The sequence below is a fragment of the Schistocerca cancellata genome, chromosome 1 (assembly GCF_023864275.1).
Source record: "Schistocerca cancellata isolate TAMUIC-IGC-003103 chromosome 1, iqSchCanc2.1, whole genome shotgun sequence".
NCBI lineage: Eukaryota > Metazoa > Arthropoda > Insecta > Orthoptera > Acrididae > Schistocerca > Schistocerca cancellata.
This window is the reverse complement of record NC_064626.1, coordinates 255,768,587-255,790,026: the sequence shown is the minus strand read 5'-3', so window position 1 is coordinate 255,790,026 and position 21,440 is coordinate 255,768,587. Positions and strand designations below refer to the sequence as shown.

The 21,440-nt window shown below is 43.7% G+C and overlaps 1 protein-coding gene across 1 annotated transcript in view; it reads right to left on the bottom strand.

Moving 5' to 3' along the window:
- The window catches only part of LOC126170695 (inter-alpha-trypsin inhibitor heavy chain H4-like), a 198,662-nt gene that overhangs the window by 68,984 nt on the left and 108,238 nt on the right, over window positions 1–21,440 (bottom strand). The window contains exon 7 of the mRNA XM_049920747.1: window positions 374–577. Coding sequence (XP_049776704.1) covers window positions 374–577 — 204 coding nt within the window. The remainder of the gene's footprint in view (window positions 1–373; window positions 578–21,440) is intronic.

Sequence of the window (21,440 nt, the reverse complement as noted above, 5' to 3'; positions counted from 1 at the left end):
CGTGGACTTTCAGATCTGTGTCGTGTGTGTTCCCTATGTGGCTATGCTATTAGCGCCAGTTTTGTGTAGTGCCACGTTATGTGGCACCACATCCTGCAATTATCCTTAATTTATGAGCATGAGTGTAATAGAAAATAGGCAAAATAAACACCCGGGCAAATATGTGGGTTTGTCAACTGGTGATACAATTAGTTCCCAAATTAAGGAATAAATTTTAATCAACACATCCACAGAAATGGAAGCATTGGGTATCAATTTTGCATTGATGGTGTACCACTTTCCGTTTCTGTGAATTTAACACTTGCTCCATTTGTCATCCCTTTGTACACCCTTGGGCCTTAAACGCTAGAGTCAGTGCGCTGCTTCACCTTACCTTTACTTCAGAAGCGAACGGGATCAAGGAGAAAGTGTCACCCTCGTTGAGCTCGTCCAGGATGGTGTGCATGGCGGTCTTGAGCTGCTCGATCTTGCGGCCGTACATGGAGCCGCTGACGTCGAGCACGAAGACGACGTGTTTGGGCAGCGGCGGCAGGCCGGGAGGCGCGTAGAAGTGCACGAAGTAGCCGTCCTCGCTCACCTGCACAAGGAGCAGGCTGCTAGAGGCAGAGACAGCTGAATGGGCACAGTTGATGTGTGAGCGCTATGAGCCTCACTAATTACCGAAAAGTTGTGAAACGAAGCTGTGTTTTATGCTGTACATTTCTTTTTTAGAAAAACGAGACATGCCGATCGCATAATTTCAATGTGGGGAAAATGTGCTGAAGGTGGATAAATGCTTCACGGATATCCCGCAGCGTCAGACTTGTATGCGCTCTCAAGCTTTCTACGACACCCCGCAGGGGCACCGGCAGCAGTTTTCTGTATGGCGTGTGGTACTTTATACAGTTGGCTGAATTATGTCGCAGAGACGTCGCGAACTCACGGAACTTCCATATGCTATCGGAGATTATGCCGATCCTTATGACAGAAGAACACAGGTACCAGTTTTGATTTCGTTAGACGGTGGGTGACAGCGTATTTCTCCATTGTCTGTCAACATCAAACGCCCGTTTCAGTGCACCACTTATGGTATGACAACTGCTCCAATTGAAGCAGTTACTGCACATTCTGATATTAACGGCTTTTATGTTGACAGAACCCAAGCAGCTGGAAGATTTCCGTTTCATGGATGGCTTCAGATGGCTCTGAGCACTATGGGACTTAACGTCTGAGGTCATCAGTCCCCTAGAACTTAGAACTACTTAAACCTAACTAACCTAAGGACACCACACACATCCATGCCCCAGGCAGGATTCGAACCTGCGACCGTAGCGGTCGCGCAGTTCCTGACTGTAGTGCCTAGAACCGCTCGACCACAGCGGCCGGCTCCGTTTCATGGAAGACAATCTTTTTTTAATGAGGCTGTGTTCAGTAATGCCTGATAAGATGCAGGAAAACCATTCGCATTCAAAACAGCGTCTAATTGTCTCTACAGTTCGCGTACGGTTTTCAAAGGTATCCCATAACATAATGAGATTTTCACTGTTCAGCGGAGTGTGCGCTGATATGAAACTTCCTGGCAGATTAAAACTTTGTGCCGGACCGAGACTCGAACTCAGGACCTTTGCCTTCCGCGGCAAGTGCTCTACCAACTTTTTTTTTTAGTTTTAAAAAGTGACTCAAACGAGATTTTTTCTTTTTTTTCTTTTTGTTCGATATAGCTCGTCGCGTTTGGTCTGGGCGACCGTCACAAGACATCCGTTCAAGTTGATCGTTGATTCCTTGACTCAGTTTCTTTTTTTTTTATTACAGAGACCACGCAGCCCTCTGACCGAACACGCTGAGCTACCGTGCCGGCGTCCAACTAAGTTCCCCAAGCACGACTCACGACCCATCCTCACAGCTTCAATTCTGCCAGTACCTCGTCTCCTACCTTCGAAACTTCACAGAAGCTCTTCTGCAAAACAAGGTCCCGAGTTCGAGTCTCGGTCCGGCACACAGTTTTAATCTTCCACGAAGTTTCATCCCATACCATATCTGAACTTCAGGTAACGGTAATAGGGATGGATAGCGATCACCCACGCATCTCTCCAAAGTAGACCACGGCGGCTTAATAATGTCGAGGTCTGGTAACTATGGTGGCCATGGAAGGTGCAACAACTCACCCTTGTGGTCAAACAAGTCCTGGACGATCAAGAAAGAATAGGTTGTCTAAGTTGCAAAATGGTTTTTTATTTATTTAATTTGAGACGCGTTTTAGTCTCACAGGAGTATCATCAGGCATCTGGGGGAAAAACTTCCCTCAGTATAAATTTACGAGCCAGGAAACAGCTATAAAGGTTCATTGTCCGCTAAGTAAATCAGCTTGAAAACCACGACCTGAATTGTGAAAAGAGGGTAACCAAAGACAAACTTACCGGGTAAAATACTCGAGGATCGCTGGAAAGTATACAGACAATCCTGCAGTCACCAAAAATGGCACATCATCCAATAAAACCTTACATTCTCCGTCCACTGGGTAAAAACACTCGACGACTACTGGCAAGAGTACAGAACGTCCCGCAGTCACCAAAAATGGCACGTCGTCCAACGAAATACAGAGGACACAGCTGTCTGCGGAAATAAATAAGAATATATTATAAGGCGAAGAGCGGTAAGCGGAACAAACATAAGAAACCACATATATAAGGGTGGATTTAAAGAAACAAATATTCATTTCTAAGAGACCACAGAAGCTCTCATGCGAAGTTTGGAAGGTAGTAGACGAGATACTGGCAGAATTAAAGGTTTGAGGATGGGACGTGAATCGTTCTTGGGTAGCTCAGTCGGTAGAGCTCATGCTCATGAAAGACGAAGGCCCCGAGTTCGAGTCTCAGTCCGACACGCAGTTTTAATCTATCAGGAAGTTTCACACGTCATCTGTGTTTAAGCTTATTCGCTCTTAACAGAACGCAGGGCATGTTTATAACATAGGCCAGATGTATAAAGCGTCCTTATGGCACACGTTTACGGCTGCTACTACAGAACTATGAATCAAAGTGACCGATACTTTAGTTGATGGCGCCGCCAGACGGGAAAACAGAGAATGTGTTTACAGAGTAATGATAAACTTAGATCCATTATAAGGTAGCACAAGTAAACCACATAATGTATAAACCAAAGTCACTTGTGCATAGACATTTATTTAAAAAGCAATATCATAGCCTCGAAGTAAGCCTGGACGACGTGAGCTCCGTGGTTCAAATGGTTCAAATGGCTCTGAGCACTATGGGACTCAACATCTTAGGTCATAAGTCCCCTAGAACTTAGAACTACTAAAACCTAACTAACCTAAGGACATCACACACACCCATGCCCGAGGCAGGATTCGAACCTGCGACCGTAGCAGTCCCGCGGTTCCGGACTGCAGCGCCAGAACCGCTAGACCACCGCGGCCGGCTTGAGCTCCGTGAACAGGGGTTCTGTCGTCTTGGAACAGAGCATGATGTTGCGTGCTATACGTCAGACCTGATCAGCTAAAATAGTCGCATAATCCTTGACAGTAATGGAATTTGCAGAGTAGCTGTGAGTACCACTATATGGTAACCCAGATCACCACCGAACCGCCGATCTTACTGTTGAGACGTGAGCTGGAGCAGAAGCTGAAAACAGTGTAAAACAAAGACTCAACCGAGCCTTCCATTCCTCCAGAGTCCCTTTAAAGATGTGTGCATCACTGAGGAGTGGTGTCGGAAATCCAGCTCGCCCTGGAATTCTCTACTTCTGGATCTTCCTCACTGTTTTGGTGCTGACAGGGTTTGCAAGTCCGACATTCAGTTCTGCAGTGACTTTTGCAGCTGTCGTCTATTTTTTTTGTCACAGTTCTCTTCAATCGCCGTCCGTCACGATCTCTCAGCACACACTTTCGTCCGCGTTGTGATTTAGCGGATGATGACGTTCCACTTTCTCTATATGTGACACAGATATTCGATACGATGTCTACTGAAATATCAAACACTTCGGGAACTTTGGTTATGGAAGCACCCCTCATACTAGCACCAACAATTTGTCCACGTTCCAATTAACGTAGCTGTGACATGACGCACTCAGCTGCACGGTACTCTGTTCTGTAAACGACTGACACTTGCAACGTATTGAGGACATTGCATGGGGGTCGTTCGGGTCAATTACAACAGTTCTACCTGCTTACTTGGCCACCATCAGCATTTATGTTCAAATCAAACAATATTGCTTAAGACTGCATGCAAATCTGGTGCGATAGATACCTGAAGGTCTTACCCAAGAATGTTTCAGTTAAAATCTACGTTCTGATACCCTAGAGTGTTTAATGTAGACGTATGTTATGAAAACATATTCCTGTGCTTCCCTTTCCAAATGATTAAGAGTACATTGAAACACAGCCAGGTGTTCCGCATTGGTCCTTTTGAGGAGTCAGTATGGCTAGTGGCTGCAATATGTGTGATTAGTTAAATGTTAGTGAGGATATTACTATGGTCGTGTTTCCGTGAATTTGTTGTCGTTGATTAGATAGTGCAGCAGTTTCATTTTGAATTTCGAGAAGCCGCTGCAGAAAAGCACCAAATGTTGAAGCAAGCCTTTGGAGACAACACTTTATGTCAGCCATACAACTGCTCTAAGCGAACTTTGAGATGATGAGGACAGTTCCAGTTAGCATTCAAGTTGGTGTCCCACCAGAAAACGTTCAGACTGTGAGGGATATGATTCTGCAAGGTCATAGGCATACGATGTAAGAACTGTGCAGTACCTTGGGAATAAGATACGGTGTGTGTAATAGTGTCTTGTCAGATGAAATGAACATTAGTAGGATTGCGGCGATGTTTGTACCAGATGTAATCAGAAGCAATATAGCGTGGAACTCTGCATAGAAAGTAATCAACTCTTTCAAGACGATCAAAACTTCCGTTTAAATGTTGAGTTTATCGCCATGATTCTGAAATGAAGCGGCAATCGTTGCTTTGGAACCACCTTTCATCTCTTCAAAGAAAAATCGTCAAGTAAGGTAACATTAAGTCCTTGTTGATCTGTTTTATACACTATCCATTCACATTAATGTGACCATCGCCTATGTTCGACGTCAACGTGCAGCAACAACTCACAGACGTCAGACGGTAGCACTAGCAGTGCAGGGTATACAAAGCGTAGGCGTGGAGGGTGGGCAGAGAAACAGTGCGGTCGTTGTAATGAGGAAACGGAGAAATTTATCTGATATCCAAAAGAGCATGATATCCACAACGGCTAAGTCTATAAACTGATCTCGTGCCTCCGTGGTTACAGTACAACCGCATGGGGAAATGACGCTATCCAAAATCGTCACCGAGGAAACTATGGTGTACTCGGGCCATAGTTAAGAAGTTGTCCTGAGCACTTTATATTTCTACCTATGTTGTGCCTTGCTGTTATAGTTGCGTAAGTAAAGACCCTGTAAAATGATCGATTGTACTTTCTTAATATTCTGAACTCGACGCCGACATTTTCCGATGCCGCAACCGCGGAGCTGGGAATTCGTGGTCTATCTGTCATCAGACGATACACTGCCGTCTTCTTGCCACTGACGAAGGATGCAGCTACAACTATATTTAATAGGTGTTACGCAAGTGTGAGGTTTAGAGTAGACACACTACACAGACGATTGACACTGTCCAGTGGTCCTTTGACTGAGAAGACAATTATCACAGACCGCGAAGCCTGCTGTTGCCGTTAGAATATATTAGAATACACTAGGAAGTGTCATGTCTAGGAAAAAAAAATCATATGCCTGTGCGTGTAAAATTCCTCGTCAACTGTCTCCTGCGGTAGCCGCTACCGTATCTGGACAACAACTAGTTGCTTCACGTAGTCGGTTTTCGATTACTTGAAACAGTGGAATATTTTGACGTATTAGCGTATTATTTGAAAGCCAAATTAAAAAAAATGGCTGTTATAAAGTTTGAAAGGAAAATGATCGCGTCAGAGAAGTCCTATGACGCCTCTAGTATTCGCAATTGAAAAACTATTGGATGGCACACTGTAACTCCTTCTCACGCGAAAGGTAAATTATTATAATTTTACTGAGATGGAATGATTCATGAGAGGAGTCATTGTTTTACCCTGAAAGCAGTTATTGGATGGAGATCTGTGTTGAAAATTTCCTTTCAGGGATAAAAAGTAACCTCGATGAACTGCTTTTATTTTTATTAGTATTATTCATTTAGTTACTACTTTCTTTTAATTATTATTATTATTATCATCATTATTATTATTATTATTATTATTATTAGTGATTCAAATACTTAGTTCTTTCGTATTAAGACTCTCTAAGAAAAGGGTTTCGGTCTTTGAAATGAATAGATAACCAAACAGATCTCAATAGACGACGTTTATGTTCAGGGGATTGTGCATGGTAGACTATAGAACTGCTGCTGCACGCTGACTGTAAGCTGCACTCGATGTCCGTGCCGGTCGTAAAACTGCGTACTGAATCTGTCGCTAACTTAGTCTACGTTAACTACGGTCCAATTTTCCTTTCTATGGAAGCCTGTCCGTCTAAATGGATTTTTTTAAAAGTCTTTAAATTAACGACCGTATAGAGTTTGCAGGTACGAGCTTCCACAGTCCAAAGAAATGTCTCGTAGGAATGCACAAATACACACATCAAAAGAAGGTTCGCATCGCCCCGGTTCCCGGAACTCCTGAAGATATACATTGACTGTGGATATTGTATCACAGACACAGTCCCTATGACTGCTCAGAGATGTCACTAAACCCTCCCAAAGATGTAAACAACCATGCATGAGCAGCGCCTATTAGACGGATGGGGTCCGACAGCGTATCCGTTCCAGTCATTTCACTAGGAAAGAAGTACACGGCTCGTGTTTGTCTGTAGTTCAACCATGCCTAGACGGTCAATATCGCTATTCGATCGTGTTCGCATTGTTACTTTGTGCCTGGAAGGCTCTCAACAAGGCAAGTGTCCAGGCGTCTCAGAGTGAACCAAAGCAATGTAGTTGGGACATTGAGGAAATATAGAGAGACAGGAACTGTCGATGACGTGCCTCGTTCAGGCCGCACAAGGGCTACTGTTGCAGTGGATGACCGCTACCTACTCATAATGGCTCGGAGGAACCATTACAGCAACGCCACCATGTTTAATAATGCTTTTCGTGCAGCCACAGGACGTCGTGTTACGACGCAAACTGTGCGCAATAGGCTGCATGATGCGCAACTTCACTCCCGACGTACATGGCGAGGTCCATCTTTGCAACCACGACACCATGCAGCGCGATACAGATGGGCCCAACAACATGCCAAATGGATCGCTCAGGATTGGCATCACGCTCTCTTCACCGATGAGTGTCGCATGCATATGCCTTCAACCAGACAATCGTCGGAGACGTGTTTCGAGGCAACCCGGTCTGGCTGAACGCCTTAGATACACCGTCCAGGGAGTGCAGCATCGTGGCATCGTGGAGGTTTCCTACTATTTGGTTGGCATTATGTGGGGCCGACTTACTCCGCTGGTGGTCACGGAAGGCGCCTTCACGGCTGTACGGTACCTGAATGACATATCGACAGCATATTGGCGAGACATTCGTCTTCACGGACAGCAACTCGCGCTCCCATCGTGCACATCTTGTGAATGTCTTCCTTCAGGATAACGACATCGCTCGACTCGAGTGGCCAGTATGTTCTCCAGACGTGAACCGTATCGAACATGCCTGTGACAGATTTAAGAGGGCTGCTTATGGACGACGTGATCCACCAACCACTCTGAGGGATCTGCTCCGAATCGCCTTTGAGGAGTGGGACAATCTGGACCAACAGTGCCTTGATGAACTTGTGGATAGTATGTGTACAGCAGCCTGGACCACCACCACCTCTGAAAGTCTCCCTGAATGGTGTTTCAAAATGCAATGCGTGGTTTTCACGAGAAAAGGGCGGAAATGATGTTTATGTTGATCTCTATTTCAATTTTCTGTACAGGTTCCATAATTATTGGAACCGAATTGCTGCAAATTACTTTATTGGCTTATTATTCTCACACAAAATCAGAATCGTTCACTCATTAAGATCAAAAGCTAGACTACATCTTTTCACAATGATTACCATCGAACCAAAGCTCTCTCAGTTCAAGGGATAGAGGGAGTGTAAGGGACAATGCTGCTTGCTCGCAGCCAGTTGCGCGAGCACGCTTCAAATAATATCTTGTTCTGGCACATGTTCTTTATTATCGCGTGGCGTTAGACGCATCAACACCGTTAGAGGATATTATAGCTTCATTTCTATCGCAGCTTGTCAAAATACTTCTCTTCCAAGACGTTATTGTCTTGGACGAGGAGTGTAACACGGATTTCTTTCCGATGACTATCTCGACAACGCAATTTTCAAAGCTCAAAATGCTATCGAGTAAAAAATTGTCTACGTCTGCCACGGCATTGTGTGTGTCTGATCCAGCTTCGTCTGTGCTTTAGATCCCTGCGTCAATTAAGCTGCCGTCTATTAAGCTTGAATCATTCTCTGTAGACATAGAGACCTGGCCTAGATTTTGGGAACATTTTGAAAGCTGTATCAATAGGAATTCTTCTATGTCTACTATTAACAAACACGTGTTCCTAACAGGATGTCTCTTAGGGAAGCTCAGACAACGGTCGATGGGATATCAACGATTACTTCTACTTACGAAAACACTAAGCGAATTCTTCACACAAGATATGGAGACCGCAAACGCATAGACTAAGTGTCGTGTGACTAGGGCCTCCCGTCAGGTAGACCGTTCGCCGGGTGCAAGTCTTTCGATTTGACGCCACTTCGGCCACTTGCGAGTCGATGGGGATGAAATGATGATGAGCAGGACAACACAACACCCAGTCCGTGAGTGGAGAAAAACTACAACCCAGCCAGTAATCGAACCCGATCCCTTAGGATTGACATTCTGTCGACCACTCAGCTACCGGGGGCGGACAGAAGAAGTGAACGTCCTGAAACTCTTAATTCGACATTCACAGAACGCAATAAATGCATTCAAGCTCAGAAATCTTTGGGTGTTGTCTATCGTAAGATTCTCACTCCAAAAATTTTTTCTCTCTTTCCCCGGAGACATTTGTTGGCGTTCGGTAATTCATGTCAAGACGGAGAAACTATCCGAAGGGGATGTGCTACGTTTGATGGAATTTTTAGAGAAAGAAGTTGATGGTGCACTCACTGCGCAGAAATTACCTAAGAACACATCATTCACGAACACATCAGGTACATCCGGCAGATTAACTGTTGCCGCACCATGTCTCAACGTTAACTTCAAGCAAGGCCGTTCGAAACACAAGACCATATATACCGTAAAGACTTACTCAGTTTTTTTGCGAACATAGCGATAATTGGGCACAAGACTGCAATGTGGTAAAGGATATTCCAGAGCGCCTCAAGATTCTAACTTAAAACCGGGAAATCTGTGTCTTCTTTATCTTTGCCACTCTGACAAAGACTGTTCCAAGAAAGGAAGAGCCGCATGCTCTTATTGGAAAGGGATTCATCTCCGATCACTCTGTGATTATTCGAACCAACCTAAGACATGTAGCAAACAATCTGATTCTCTCGGCGTCCGCGTTAATAGTTCAGTGGGCGATGTGTTCACGGGGCGCTCAAGTTTCACACCCATTCAGACGGCACGCGTGTTTGTAAATAGAGCGCACAGGCGAAAGGTAACTCACACGTGGTATATTGTATGCAGGCAGCCAATCCTCGTTCATTTGCCGAAATCTGGTCGACAATCTAAACCTGAAGGTTACTGATGTTCGGCCCTTGTCAGCAGATGCAGTCCAATCTTCTTTCACGACTGAGCCACGTAGACATGTGCGTTTCAAGGTAAGTAACGCACGCAGACGAATTCATGTTAGGCTCTATGCTTTCGAAGGTTACATTACTTCACGGAACATCATGCAGTGTCCAAAGATGTTATGATAAATCAAAAATTAAACATTTATAGTTGGCGGCCCCCCGGAAGTGGAAAGCTGTATTCCTATTGAATTACTTATTATAGCGGGTCACTACTAAGAAATTGTGGACGACGCAGCGTCAATACACATTTCTCCGTCTTAAGCATTGTTGCTCTCTGAACTCGGGTGGATTCTCAGTGAATATCGCCCAGATGTTTAAGCTAAGCACGCAGCCGGTAATCTCATTAATTTAGCTATTAAAGAACCGAATTGGGACACAGCAGGTAGCTTTTAGAAGCAGTCGGAATCAACGCCGATCAAGAACGATTAACGAGTGAAAAAGAGCCAGCGGTAGTTCAAGATTTTCGTATAGACCAACGGCGAGTTGTTGGCCTTCCTCGAAAATCCGCTGTCGTTCTATCTGACAACTTTCACGATGCCAATGGGCTTTTTGCTGCCTTACAGAAAAGACTATGCAGAAAATTATGACATAAGACACGTTTATGACAACTTAATTTTAGAATAAGTTATAAATGATCGCGGAGAGTGGCTCCTACAGAAGAATCTACAAATTCATTTTTTTTGCCTCATCTATTGGTAAAGCGAGTAAGACAGGGCAGCACAAACTGGCAAAGAGTCTTTGACAGTTCCTCACACGAACTGTCAATGACAACCGAGCGAGGTGGCGCAATGGTTAGCACACTGGACTCGCATTCGGGAGGACGACGGTTCAATGCCGCGTTCGGTAATCCTGATTTAGGTTTTCAGTGATTTCTCTAAATCGCTCAGGCAAATGCCGGGATGTTTCCTTTCAAAGGGCACGGCCAACTTCCTTCCCCATCCTTCCCTAATCCAATGAGAGCGATGACTTCGCAGTTTGGTTTCCTCCCCCAAATAACACAACGCTCTTAATGACACTTTAGTAGTCGGTATCCTGAGGTGATTGAGGTCCTCATAATACTTCGGCTGCGAGGCTTTCTAGTCATTACCGATATTCTTCAAGCTTTTCTGCAGCTCTCACTACACCCCGGCGATAGTGATCTTACTAGTTTCTTCTGGTACAAGATCAAAAATAACATCTTTGAAGGTCACATTAATACAGGACAAAGCAAAATTCATCGATCCTCACTTCTACGTTTCGGTCTCGAATGCAGCCCGTTTCTCCCTTCAGCTACTATTCGTCAACCAACATATAATTATCAGTTTCAGTTCCACGCAGCAGATGCCTTACTGCATCAGAACATGTACTTGGATGCATCATTGCTGCGAGAACCGAATCGGAAAGCAACTCAGTCCCTCTGTGTTGCGAGTTATCTTCGGTAATGAAGAAAATAAAACTGACTCTGTCGATGTGGGTGACTAATTCGCAACAGTTATCCGCAATTTATAAAGTGGAAGGAAGAAATATCCAAACGAAAGTCACGATTCTAGGGATGACAAAGAGCTAGGAAGACGACATATTCTCAGTGAGTCAGAGGCAAGTCATCGCAAAATTTGCAGAAATAATTGCAACAGAAATAAATTTCCTACGAGCAATAGCAGGTCCTTATGACTCTCTGGGATTGATAACTTCAGTATCCATCGTAGAAAAATTCTGTTTCATGTTGGGACGAACTCCTGCCTCACAAGCTATCGGCTAGGTGGTGCAACTGGATGGCAAATCTTCCTGAGGTATCTGATATTATCATTCCAAGGAGGATTGAACAGCCAGGGAACGATGGCTTCCATATTCAAATTTTCTGTGATACATCTGAGAGAGAATATGGTGCCGTCTTATACATCACTTCTTGCGATAGTATTTCCGAACTAATGTGTAGTAAAAGTAGCTTGAACTGCTGGCACCACTGACAGTAGCCAGGCTACTACAATATCATCAAACTTAGAAACACAACACTTTGACATTTTACGTTGTAATCCTTGGATGGATAAAGGGTGATCACGCCACAAGGAAAACGTTTGTATGCGACAGAGTGTCAGAAACACAAACGCTCACCACACCGTCTCATTGGAGACACTGTCCAGGCGAAGACAACACAGCGAATTTAGTTTCAAGAGGATTCACATCTCAGACATTGCGAATACTGGACATATAGTGATATGGTCCACCATGGCCATCACTATATCCTAATTTATGGCCAAGCACTCATCACACATCTATTGTAAGTAAGAGCATATGGACTATCAGACCAATTGTGTGATTAGATTGAGGAGTTCCTAGACAACAGAACGCAGCATGTCATTCTCAATGGAGAGAAGTCTTCCGAAGTAAGAGTGATTACAGGTGTGCCGCAGGGGAGTGTCATAGGACCGTTGCCATTCACAATATACATAAATGACCTGGTGGATGACATCGGAAGTTCACTGAGGCATTTTTCAGATGATGCTGTGGTGTATCGAGAGGTTGTAACAATGAAAAATTGTACTGAAATGCAGGAGGATCTGCAACGAATTGACGCATGGTGCAGGGAATTGAATCTCAATGTAGACAAGTGTAATGTGCTGCGAATACATAGAAAGATAGATCCCTTATCATTTAGCTACAAAATAGCATGTCAGCAAATGGAAGCAGTTAATTCCATAAATTATCTGGGAGTACGCATTAGGAGTGATTTAAAATGAAATGATGATATAAAGTTGATCGTCGGTAAAGCAGATGCCAGACTGATATTCATTGGAAGAATCCTAAGGAAATGCAATCCGAAAACAAAGGAAGTAGGTTACAGTACGCTTGTTCACCCACTGCTTGAATACTGCTCAGCAGTGTGGGATCCGTACCAGATAGCGTTGATAGAAGAGATAGAGAAGATCCAACGGAGAGCAGCGCGCTTCGTTACAGGATCATTTAGTAATCGCGAAAGCGTTACCGAGATGATAGACAAACTCCAGTGGAAGACTCTGGAGGAGAGACGCTCAGTAGCTCGGTACGGGCTTTTGTTAAAGTTTCGAGAACATACCTTCACCGAAGAGTCAAGCAGTATATTGCTCCCTCCTACGTATGTCTCGCGAAGAGACCATGAGGATAAAATCAGAGAGATTAGAGCCCACACTGAAGCATACCGACAATCCTTCTTTCCACGAACAATACGAGACTGGAATAGAAGGGAGAACCGATAGAGGTACTCAGGGTACCCTCCGCCACACACCGTCGGTTGGTTTGCGGAGTATGGATGTAGATGTAGATTGTACGTAAAATTTTATTTGGAGCTAGGAAGTTGGATAAAACTCCTCAGACTTCACTCATTCGGGTCCCACAATCACTCACAGACCTAAACAGATTCAGCTGTTACTGAAAATTGTTACAAACTACTGCTTACGTCCAACACTTCAAAAGAAAACTCCTTCGGAAAACAGTCACGTGGAAAGACTTTACTGCAGAAGAGATCGCAGAAGCTCGTCTTTATTGGATTAAAACTTCCAAGAAGAATGCGTCTCCTCTGAAATCATCACTCTATGCAAAGGTCTTCCACTTCCTAGCACGTCCAAGATAAAATGTTTCAACTTATATTTATGATGATTTATTACGTTTAGGTGGTTGCTTGCTACACGCTGAGGCGTCTATCGAAGAACGTCACCCATTATTGTAGAAGGAAACCGTTACCTCAACAAACCTTCTGATCTTCTACACACATACCAATCAACACCATCTTGGAGTACGAGTGATTCTGTTATAACTAAGAGAATCTTTCTGGCTACTACACGGCCATCGTATGATCATAAAGTTTCTACGTAGCCAACAGAAAGAAGCTCTACTACGAGCTGGGGAGTGAGACCTCTCAAGCCGTCTGAGGTTTCTGGGATTAATTCGCGAGGCCGTACACTCAAAATCAGGCATCACTATAAATAAGTGTTATGTCCTGGTAGTCACCGGTGCTGTAACTAGAGCGGCCCATTTAAAACTTACAACCAACTGGACAATGGATCGTTTCTTATTTTCCTTCCAACGGTTTATAGGTCGACATTGTGTCGTCCAAATTTCACATGCAGCTAACCGGGAGCTAACAGAAATATGGACCGTTAGCTCTGCTGACAAGACATGCTAGTTCGTTAAAAACCAACGTATCAAATGGAAGTTCATAGCGCCACGAGCGACTTGGTGGGTAGGATGGTCGGAGCTGATGGTTGACTCGATTAAACGAAGCTTCCGCGAGTTACTGGGGCGCTGCAGCATGGACGAGGAAGGCCTACAAACTATAATTGTGAACACAGAAGCTGTCCTCAATTCAAGACCCATCACACAAACTGTGGGCCAAGTGCTTACCGAAGTTCATTTCCCCGTGGGAGGAAGGCTTATCATTCTACCCACGGTCCTTGGTTTAAAAAAATGGCTCTGAGCACTATGGGACTTAACTTCTGAGGTCATCAGTCCCCTAGAACTTAGAACTACTTAAACCTAACTAACCTAAGGACATCACACACATCCATACCCGAGGCAGGATTCGAACCTGCGACCGTAGCGGTCGCGCGGTTCCAGACTGTAGCGCCTAGAACCGCTCGGCCACACCGGCTGGCCACGATCCTTGAGCCAGCAAAAACAATAGATTTGGTAAAGAAATTTAAGATGGTCCAGAAGATATCCCACGACTTTTGTATGTGGTAGAGCAGAGAGTATTTATTGCGTCTTCAGACCTTCCATCACGTTAATCACACTGGCAACCACTGGAGGTCCGGACTGGAGATACGTGGTATTATTTAGTAAGTGAGTAAAAATTTGTGAAAAAAAAATCACTCTAAAAATCTATAAGATGAAGCACGTATATATTAGAGAAACGTTGCGATTTTAAATAACAGATACAGTGGAATCATTGAAACTATCAGACAATTACTATTGGAAATGAAAAAGTGAATCTTTACGATCTTTTTCTGTCACCTTTCTAATATGGTCTTTTCTCTTTTTGTGATGAAACTTGTCTGAGCTGTACAACTTTCTTGATTTGTATGAGAGAATGGAACAGTATTTTGTATAGTTTACATACAATTTATACAGTATAAAATATAAAACTATTTGTGAGTTAATTGATTGTCGAATATTTAAATCGAAGCCAGTTATGAACCAAGAAGACTTAGCAAGATTAATGTCCATTTCGCATCCATTACGGGTAACTATTGAAGACGTAATAGACCTAAAAAGGATTAGGGGAAACTAAAAGGTAAAAATTCGACCTTAACATATTTACGAACACAACTTTGTTGAGTGCGTTAACGAACTACAGAGCTTCTCAAGATAGACGACTGAGCATAGCCTCATAGTATTACGTAAAAGATAACGTCTCAATTATTAATAAATAATTACCTCTTATACACGAATTTCTACTTGTTACGTCATCCACAACCTTTTTATTATTTTATTAATTTGCGTTGTCCTTCAAGAGGCTGTACAGTACTTCACCCCTATATGCGCAACAGAGCTAAAGAACTACGGAAAGTTGGAGACGGGCTACCTTGAACCGTTGTCCTCATTACCCTGTATAAAAAGAGATGTTACTAGGTGAGTCCAGCTGGTTGTCCTTCTGGAGGTCGACAAGGGTGGAGAGAATGTGGAAGATTAGATACGTTGTGAATAGTTGTCTTGAGCACATTATCTTTGTAACTATATTTATATAATATCATTGACTGCTTTGTTATTATACGGAATGTTTGGGAAGTAAGACTTGCAGAGGGGAGTGAGTAGATAATATTTTGAGCAGGAATTCATGTCCAAGGACAGTTTCAATTGAGGTGTGTAACGCGTCCTCGTCTGCTGAGGGAAAGAGTAGAGTCTCAGAGTTGCTGTCCTGGTATGCAGCAGGGGTAGACAGGATGAGATGTACTACGTCAGACGGCCACCTAATATCACTTAACTCCTGTCTTGCTGCAAGATGCCTCCGATGTAGTAAACATCGTTTGGTACACTTTTTGGAATACACTGGCATGCTGCTTGTGCATGGCGAAGTTGAGGTAACGGAAGAGTTGCTAATCGGTTGTATCACGAATTTTTTCCGCAACGTTTTGCCCAAGTTACGGAGCGGCATCGAGAAACAGGTACCTTCACCGTGAGGCGCTCCACGGCAACGCTGCACGCCCCAATTAAAAAAAAAAAATGTACTGAATCACAGTGAAGAGAACACTTCAACGAGTACTCGAACAACTGCGCGTACTATGGGTGTCAGTCACAGTATCGTCTAGGTCGTTCTGCGTGAGTAACAATTACATCCGTACAAATTAAAAAGAGTACACACTATGGGTCCAGCCGATTTTCCATAACGCTTTGCCTACTGCACGTGGTTCCTTCACATCTGCATCGACGCACCCCTATTTACACGTCGAGTTTTGTTCGCAGGTAATTGTAAGTTCACTAGCGACTGTGTTCTGAATTCGCGAAACAGCCTTGTCTGGGCAGATGGAAACCCTGGAGCCACTCATGTTCAGGGATTTCAGCACTGATTTGGTATTAACGTGTCGCCAGGTACCTCGGAGGGTCATGTGGTTGGGCCATAGTTCCTTCTACTCAAGATAACTGGTCCTGCATACTTGATGTTCCTACAAAACATATTGGACGCTTTCTTGGAAGCTGTGTTACTGAATGTCCGTCAGGAAATGTGGTTTCAGCATGATGTGGCAGCACCTCACTTCTCACGCGCCTTTCGAAAACATCTCCACAGACGATTTGGTGAAGGACGGAGGACTGCTCTGTTAGTACAGTATGCTGGATTATTTTTCTGCCTTGGACCAGTGTTAACACGTAATGTATAAGTCGTAATACAAACAAATGTGCCTAAGTGCTAAATTGTAGTCTCGTTGTTTAATTTCCAATTGTTACCTAATAATTTTACTGCGTCACGCCTAAATCAGTTTCTCAAGCAGACGTGGATGAGCTGAATATCTGAACTGAATACGTGGTAGAACGGAAACAGTACGGTTCCTATTGCAAATGTTATGTAATCACTCCACTCTACCAGTCCCAGAAGCTTGTATTGGAAATTTCCGAACACCCTGTAGTTACACAAATAAACACTCTGTTAAGCGTTCAGTTTGTGGTTTCTTACTTTTTGAACACGGCGGCGACGAACGAAGGCTGCGGAGACGTGTACGGGTGAACACATGTGCAACCTTTGAACAAGTAAGCGCTCAGATGAACCAAAAGGCTACCAACTGTGTCTCCTCTACCTCCGTTCAGTGAACGTTGCTGCATTTGAGCCATCACAGATGGTGCCTGGATCATGCATCCATGCTCACTGATGTCCATTGGCGGCGAGGGCTGTAATTTGCACACCAGTACAGCAACAGGAGGCTCAATAAGTCATGACAGGTGGCCTTTTCAGATGAATCACATTTTATGTTCCATAGGACGGACATCCATTATCGTGTACGGCTTGAAACGTCTGAAAGCAAAGGAAGAGGGAGCGTTATGGTCTGGGCAATGTTTTCGTGGCATTCGCAAGGATGAGTTTGTCGTACTCCTCTGGCCACCAAACTTCCCGGATTTAAACCCAATCGAGAATATGTGGGACCATCTCGATCGGGCTGTTGGCACCATGGGTCCTCAACCGAGAAACCTAAGGCAACTGGCCACGGCACGGGAGACGGCATGGCTGTTTGTGTGTACAATGTGGTGGTTCTGCGGCTCAGTGTTGAAGTGCCATGACACGGGTCCACAGGTTCGATCCCTGGACTGTCCTAGGAGTTTTAATTGTCATTATCACTTCCTTCGTCTTTGGCGTTGTTTATGTGAGTAACGGTGAATTCCAAATTGCACACTTCTTCGGAGTGCAAGAGGCTGTGTCCCCCTATAGCTATGTGAATAAGTTGATTCAAAGGCTGGAGGCAGGAAACGGAATAGCACCTCTAATGGCACCGGGCCTAGGAAAGTACAGTGCTGTTCAAACAATTATTCAGTTTTATAATAGATTTCTTTTTATGTATGTTACGTTGCCAACTTCAGAGTTAGATAACTCTATTTTCATGGATCCGTAGTCAATTGGCTACTGAGCTACTGAGTTCAAAAGTCAGATGGAATAGCGTATTCACATAGGACATATTCTGGAATACCACCTTATGGACATGAAGGTACAGAAGGTATTATCAGTGGAAATATCAGTGTCGAGATACATACTCTAGTCTAACAAACGATCAGGCAGATGAATGTATCACGGTAGCCCTGTAGCTTTTCGTAGGGACTTGTGACTTAAAGACTTAATAACACTGTTAGTTTTTTGTGAGCTGTTTGGTGCATGTCAACATTATTAATAAATGTAGATGGGCGACCAAGAATCCCATGTGAAAAACGGATCTCTCTCTCTCTCTCTCTGTTTATTGGAGACTCACTTCTTTCGTTCCTGTTGTGGTAACCCTTCATAATGAACTGAAGCGTATTCGCCACAGCAGTAGGAAAAGCACAGACGTCATCTGCCCCAAGCACACTAAATTAAAGCCATTGCCATGCACACATACATTTGTCGCCCAGTAGATCACGGTGAGAAAACTTGGCTTACTTTTTTTTTTAAAAAAAAAGACACCTCTTAGCGGTAGTTATCATCACGTTCAATTCGTATGATAACATATTCTGAATTATTGAAGTTGACAACTGATTGTCTACAAGGCTGTGGACATTTAGTTCATCAGATCGAAGATGCAGTTGTAAAAGTGTTTACAGATTTGTGTGATAGTTTTGCTCATTTAAGTAAGATTGTGTTACAGTTTTTGGTGTCTTTACATAACAGGATCTTTAATTGAACTCTGATAAAGATTGTGCATTCAACTGCTCCATTGCGATCACGTTCCACATGACTTGTGAAACACGCCACGCAATTAGAAAGAGAGAGAGAGAGAGAGAGAGAGAGAGAGAGAGTGAGAGAGAGCGAGAGACAGAGAGAGATCAATAATAATTTTGCGTTACACTTTTGGTCGCCTTTTCACCTCACATTGCCTAAAAAAGGATAACGTATTTTGTGAGATAGTGATCAGTTACAGGTTGTCAAAGTACGGATTCATGTATGCCCTCCAATTTTCTTGATAATACAAAATGTCCTTATTTTTTAGTGTGGTGACGATTCCGTCTGGTGCTAAATAGATCCAGCTTCTCAGTTGCGTACAAACGCAAAACGCAAAAGTAGTGAGCTAAACCGTTTCTCAGGTGTTAGTTTCGAGTGATCCGAGATTAGTATGTCGAAGCTCCTCGAAATAGAATGCCTGCACGGCCTGAAACACTCCTGTCAGTAGTTTTGGAATATTTACCCTGCGTTAAGAAGTGAATATTTAAGGCAGTACGAGGTTTTGAACGAGCAATGTGTGTAAGGCACTAGTTATTGAGTTGCTTATGTCAGTTAAAACATCATATATAGCAGTGTGTGGAGCGTTCGAAGTGGAGTTAACCACTGTTTACTCTTCATGACCGTTTGTAGAAGGCTGAGCAGTACTCTTTACAGGGACTACCAGACATGTATTTAACGTTGCGGGATGTGGTACCCGGAAAGTTGAAACAGTACACAAAGCAAACTATTCGCGACAGGCATCTCTATAATTAGAGGTAATTCATTACCGCAGACTTAAATGGATCAAGGAACTGAACATCCAAACCAAAGAGAACAAGATAAGTTTCTATAAAACTAATTGCTTTTTGAGGAAATAGTGCGTATTGTGACTGCGAGTCGTATGGTCGCAACTACGCCGCAGGCTAGCCTTCCCTCTAGCCACGAAGGTAACACGGAGCAGCTCACTGTCCAGGCGGAGCGAAACCACTATAAATTCGAACGACAAATTATATATGTCACCAGCACAACAGGAACTATGATGCATTGTACATGATAACGAGTAAAAATAGTAAAACTTTTCTGCTGTGTTCTACTTTCATCATTTTAACTTAGGCAGTGCCGTGAGCTGTTACGTAAACTACTCCGCAGCACTTGTGGCTGGCTCCCACGGTATTACGCTGAGCTAGGGACGCCACGACGGCATTGCTGAATGAGAGACGCCAACTTTCTGCCACAAACCCGCCAATTGGATGACGGGGTGCCGTCATGTGAGGTACGCAAGAGGGTCGCGCTCTTGCCTGCGAGCGTCCTTACCTCTGTACGTGTCCACCAGGGGGTTGCGACAGTTGTGAGGAGCGACTGTTGTGAGGAGCGACATTTGTGAGGAGACCCGGCCGAACAGGTAGCGGGAGTCTACAGGGACACCAAACAGGTAGTGCACCACAGTTCAGTACTGCATCGTCACATCACTGCCGTCACACAGGAGTGCAAAACGATCGCTGCAACGCATCAGGCAAAAAGCGCGGGATCTACACAAGATCCGACCGATGCTGCGGGAATATTTCTGCAAGAACATCATTTGGTAATGAATGATGGGAGCAAATTTTTACTTGACGACAGAGGACCAAATGATAGGATATTGGTGTTCGCCAGCGAAAGGGGAAAATCCTGTTTAACAGTCTGCAATTAGTTCTATGTTGATGGAGCGTTCAAAATCTCCAGCAAGCAGTTTGGACAGTTAATTATTGTTCATGCCGATATTTCTAGTTCTGAGGAGGAAACAAACACAGTTCTAACCGTGTGCGCCTTGCTACCCAATAAAAAGCGAGAAACGTACGATGGATTTTTCACAGCTGTTAAGAGCAACCGTTCCTGGATGGAATTCTATAGCTATCATGATGGATTTTGAAGCTGCAATCATACAATCAGTAGCACATTTGTTTCCTGATGCAAAGATTGATGGCTGCAACTACCAGATCAATCAGTGCTTGTGGAGGCAAGTGCAGAATTGCGGCCTTGTTGCTGCCTACAAGGAAAACGAAGAAATTCGTTTTCACATAAGATTGTGTTCCGCTTTGGCTCACATTCCCCTGGACATATTAGACGATGGGTGGCTATGCATTCAGGAGAGCACGCCAGATAATGAAAAACTGCAGGATTTTTACGACTATTTTGTTAAACAATCGCTGGATGGCTGGATAATGAAGACATGCCAAGAGATATATGGAACTGCTCAGGAAGGCGTCACCGCACCAACAATGTTTCAGAAGGATGGACTCGGAGGATAAATACATTGATTTCGAAGGTTCATCCAAATTTTTACTCCTTAGTAAAAATTCTCAGAGAAGACGCAGAATATCATGGGCACAAATTTGACCGACTAGTTTTAAATCTAGGTGGGAAAATAAGAAAGAAGTCCCCAATTAAGACAGATGAGACAGTTTCTAAGACCCTTACAAGACTCCAAGTTTTATTGTTTAGTAAAAATTCTCAGAGAAGACGCAGAATATCATGGGCACAAATTTGACCGACTAGTTTTAAATCTATGTGGGAAAATAAGAAAGAAGTCCGCAATTGAGACAGATGAGATAGTTTCTACTACCCTTACAAGACTCCAAGTTGACGGCAATATAAAATCATTTCTTACTTGCGTGCCCTATGCACAGAAATTACAATGAAAAGGAAATGGCTGAATCTACAGCAACAGTTGTGAATATTGAAAAGGGGCTAAGTTCACGCCAATAGCCCTATTGTAAAAATTGTAAATAAATAAACATCCTGCAAATATTGTAAATAAATACAATGCGGG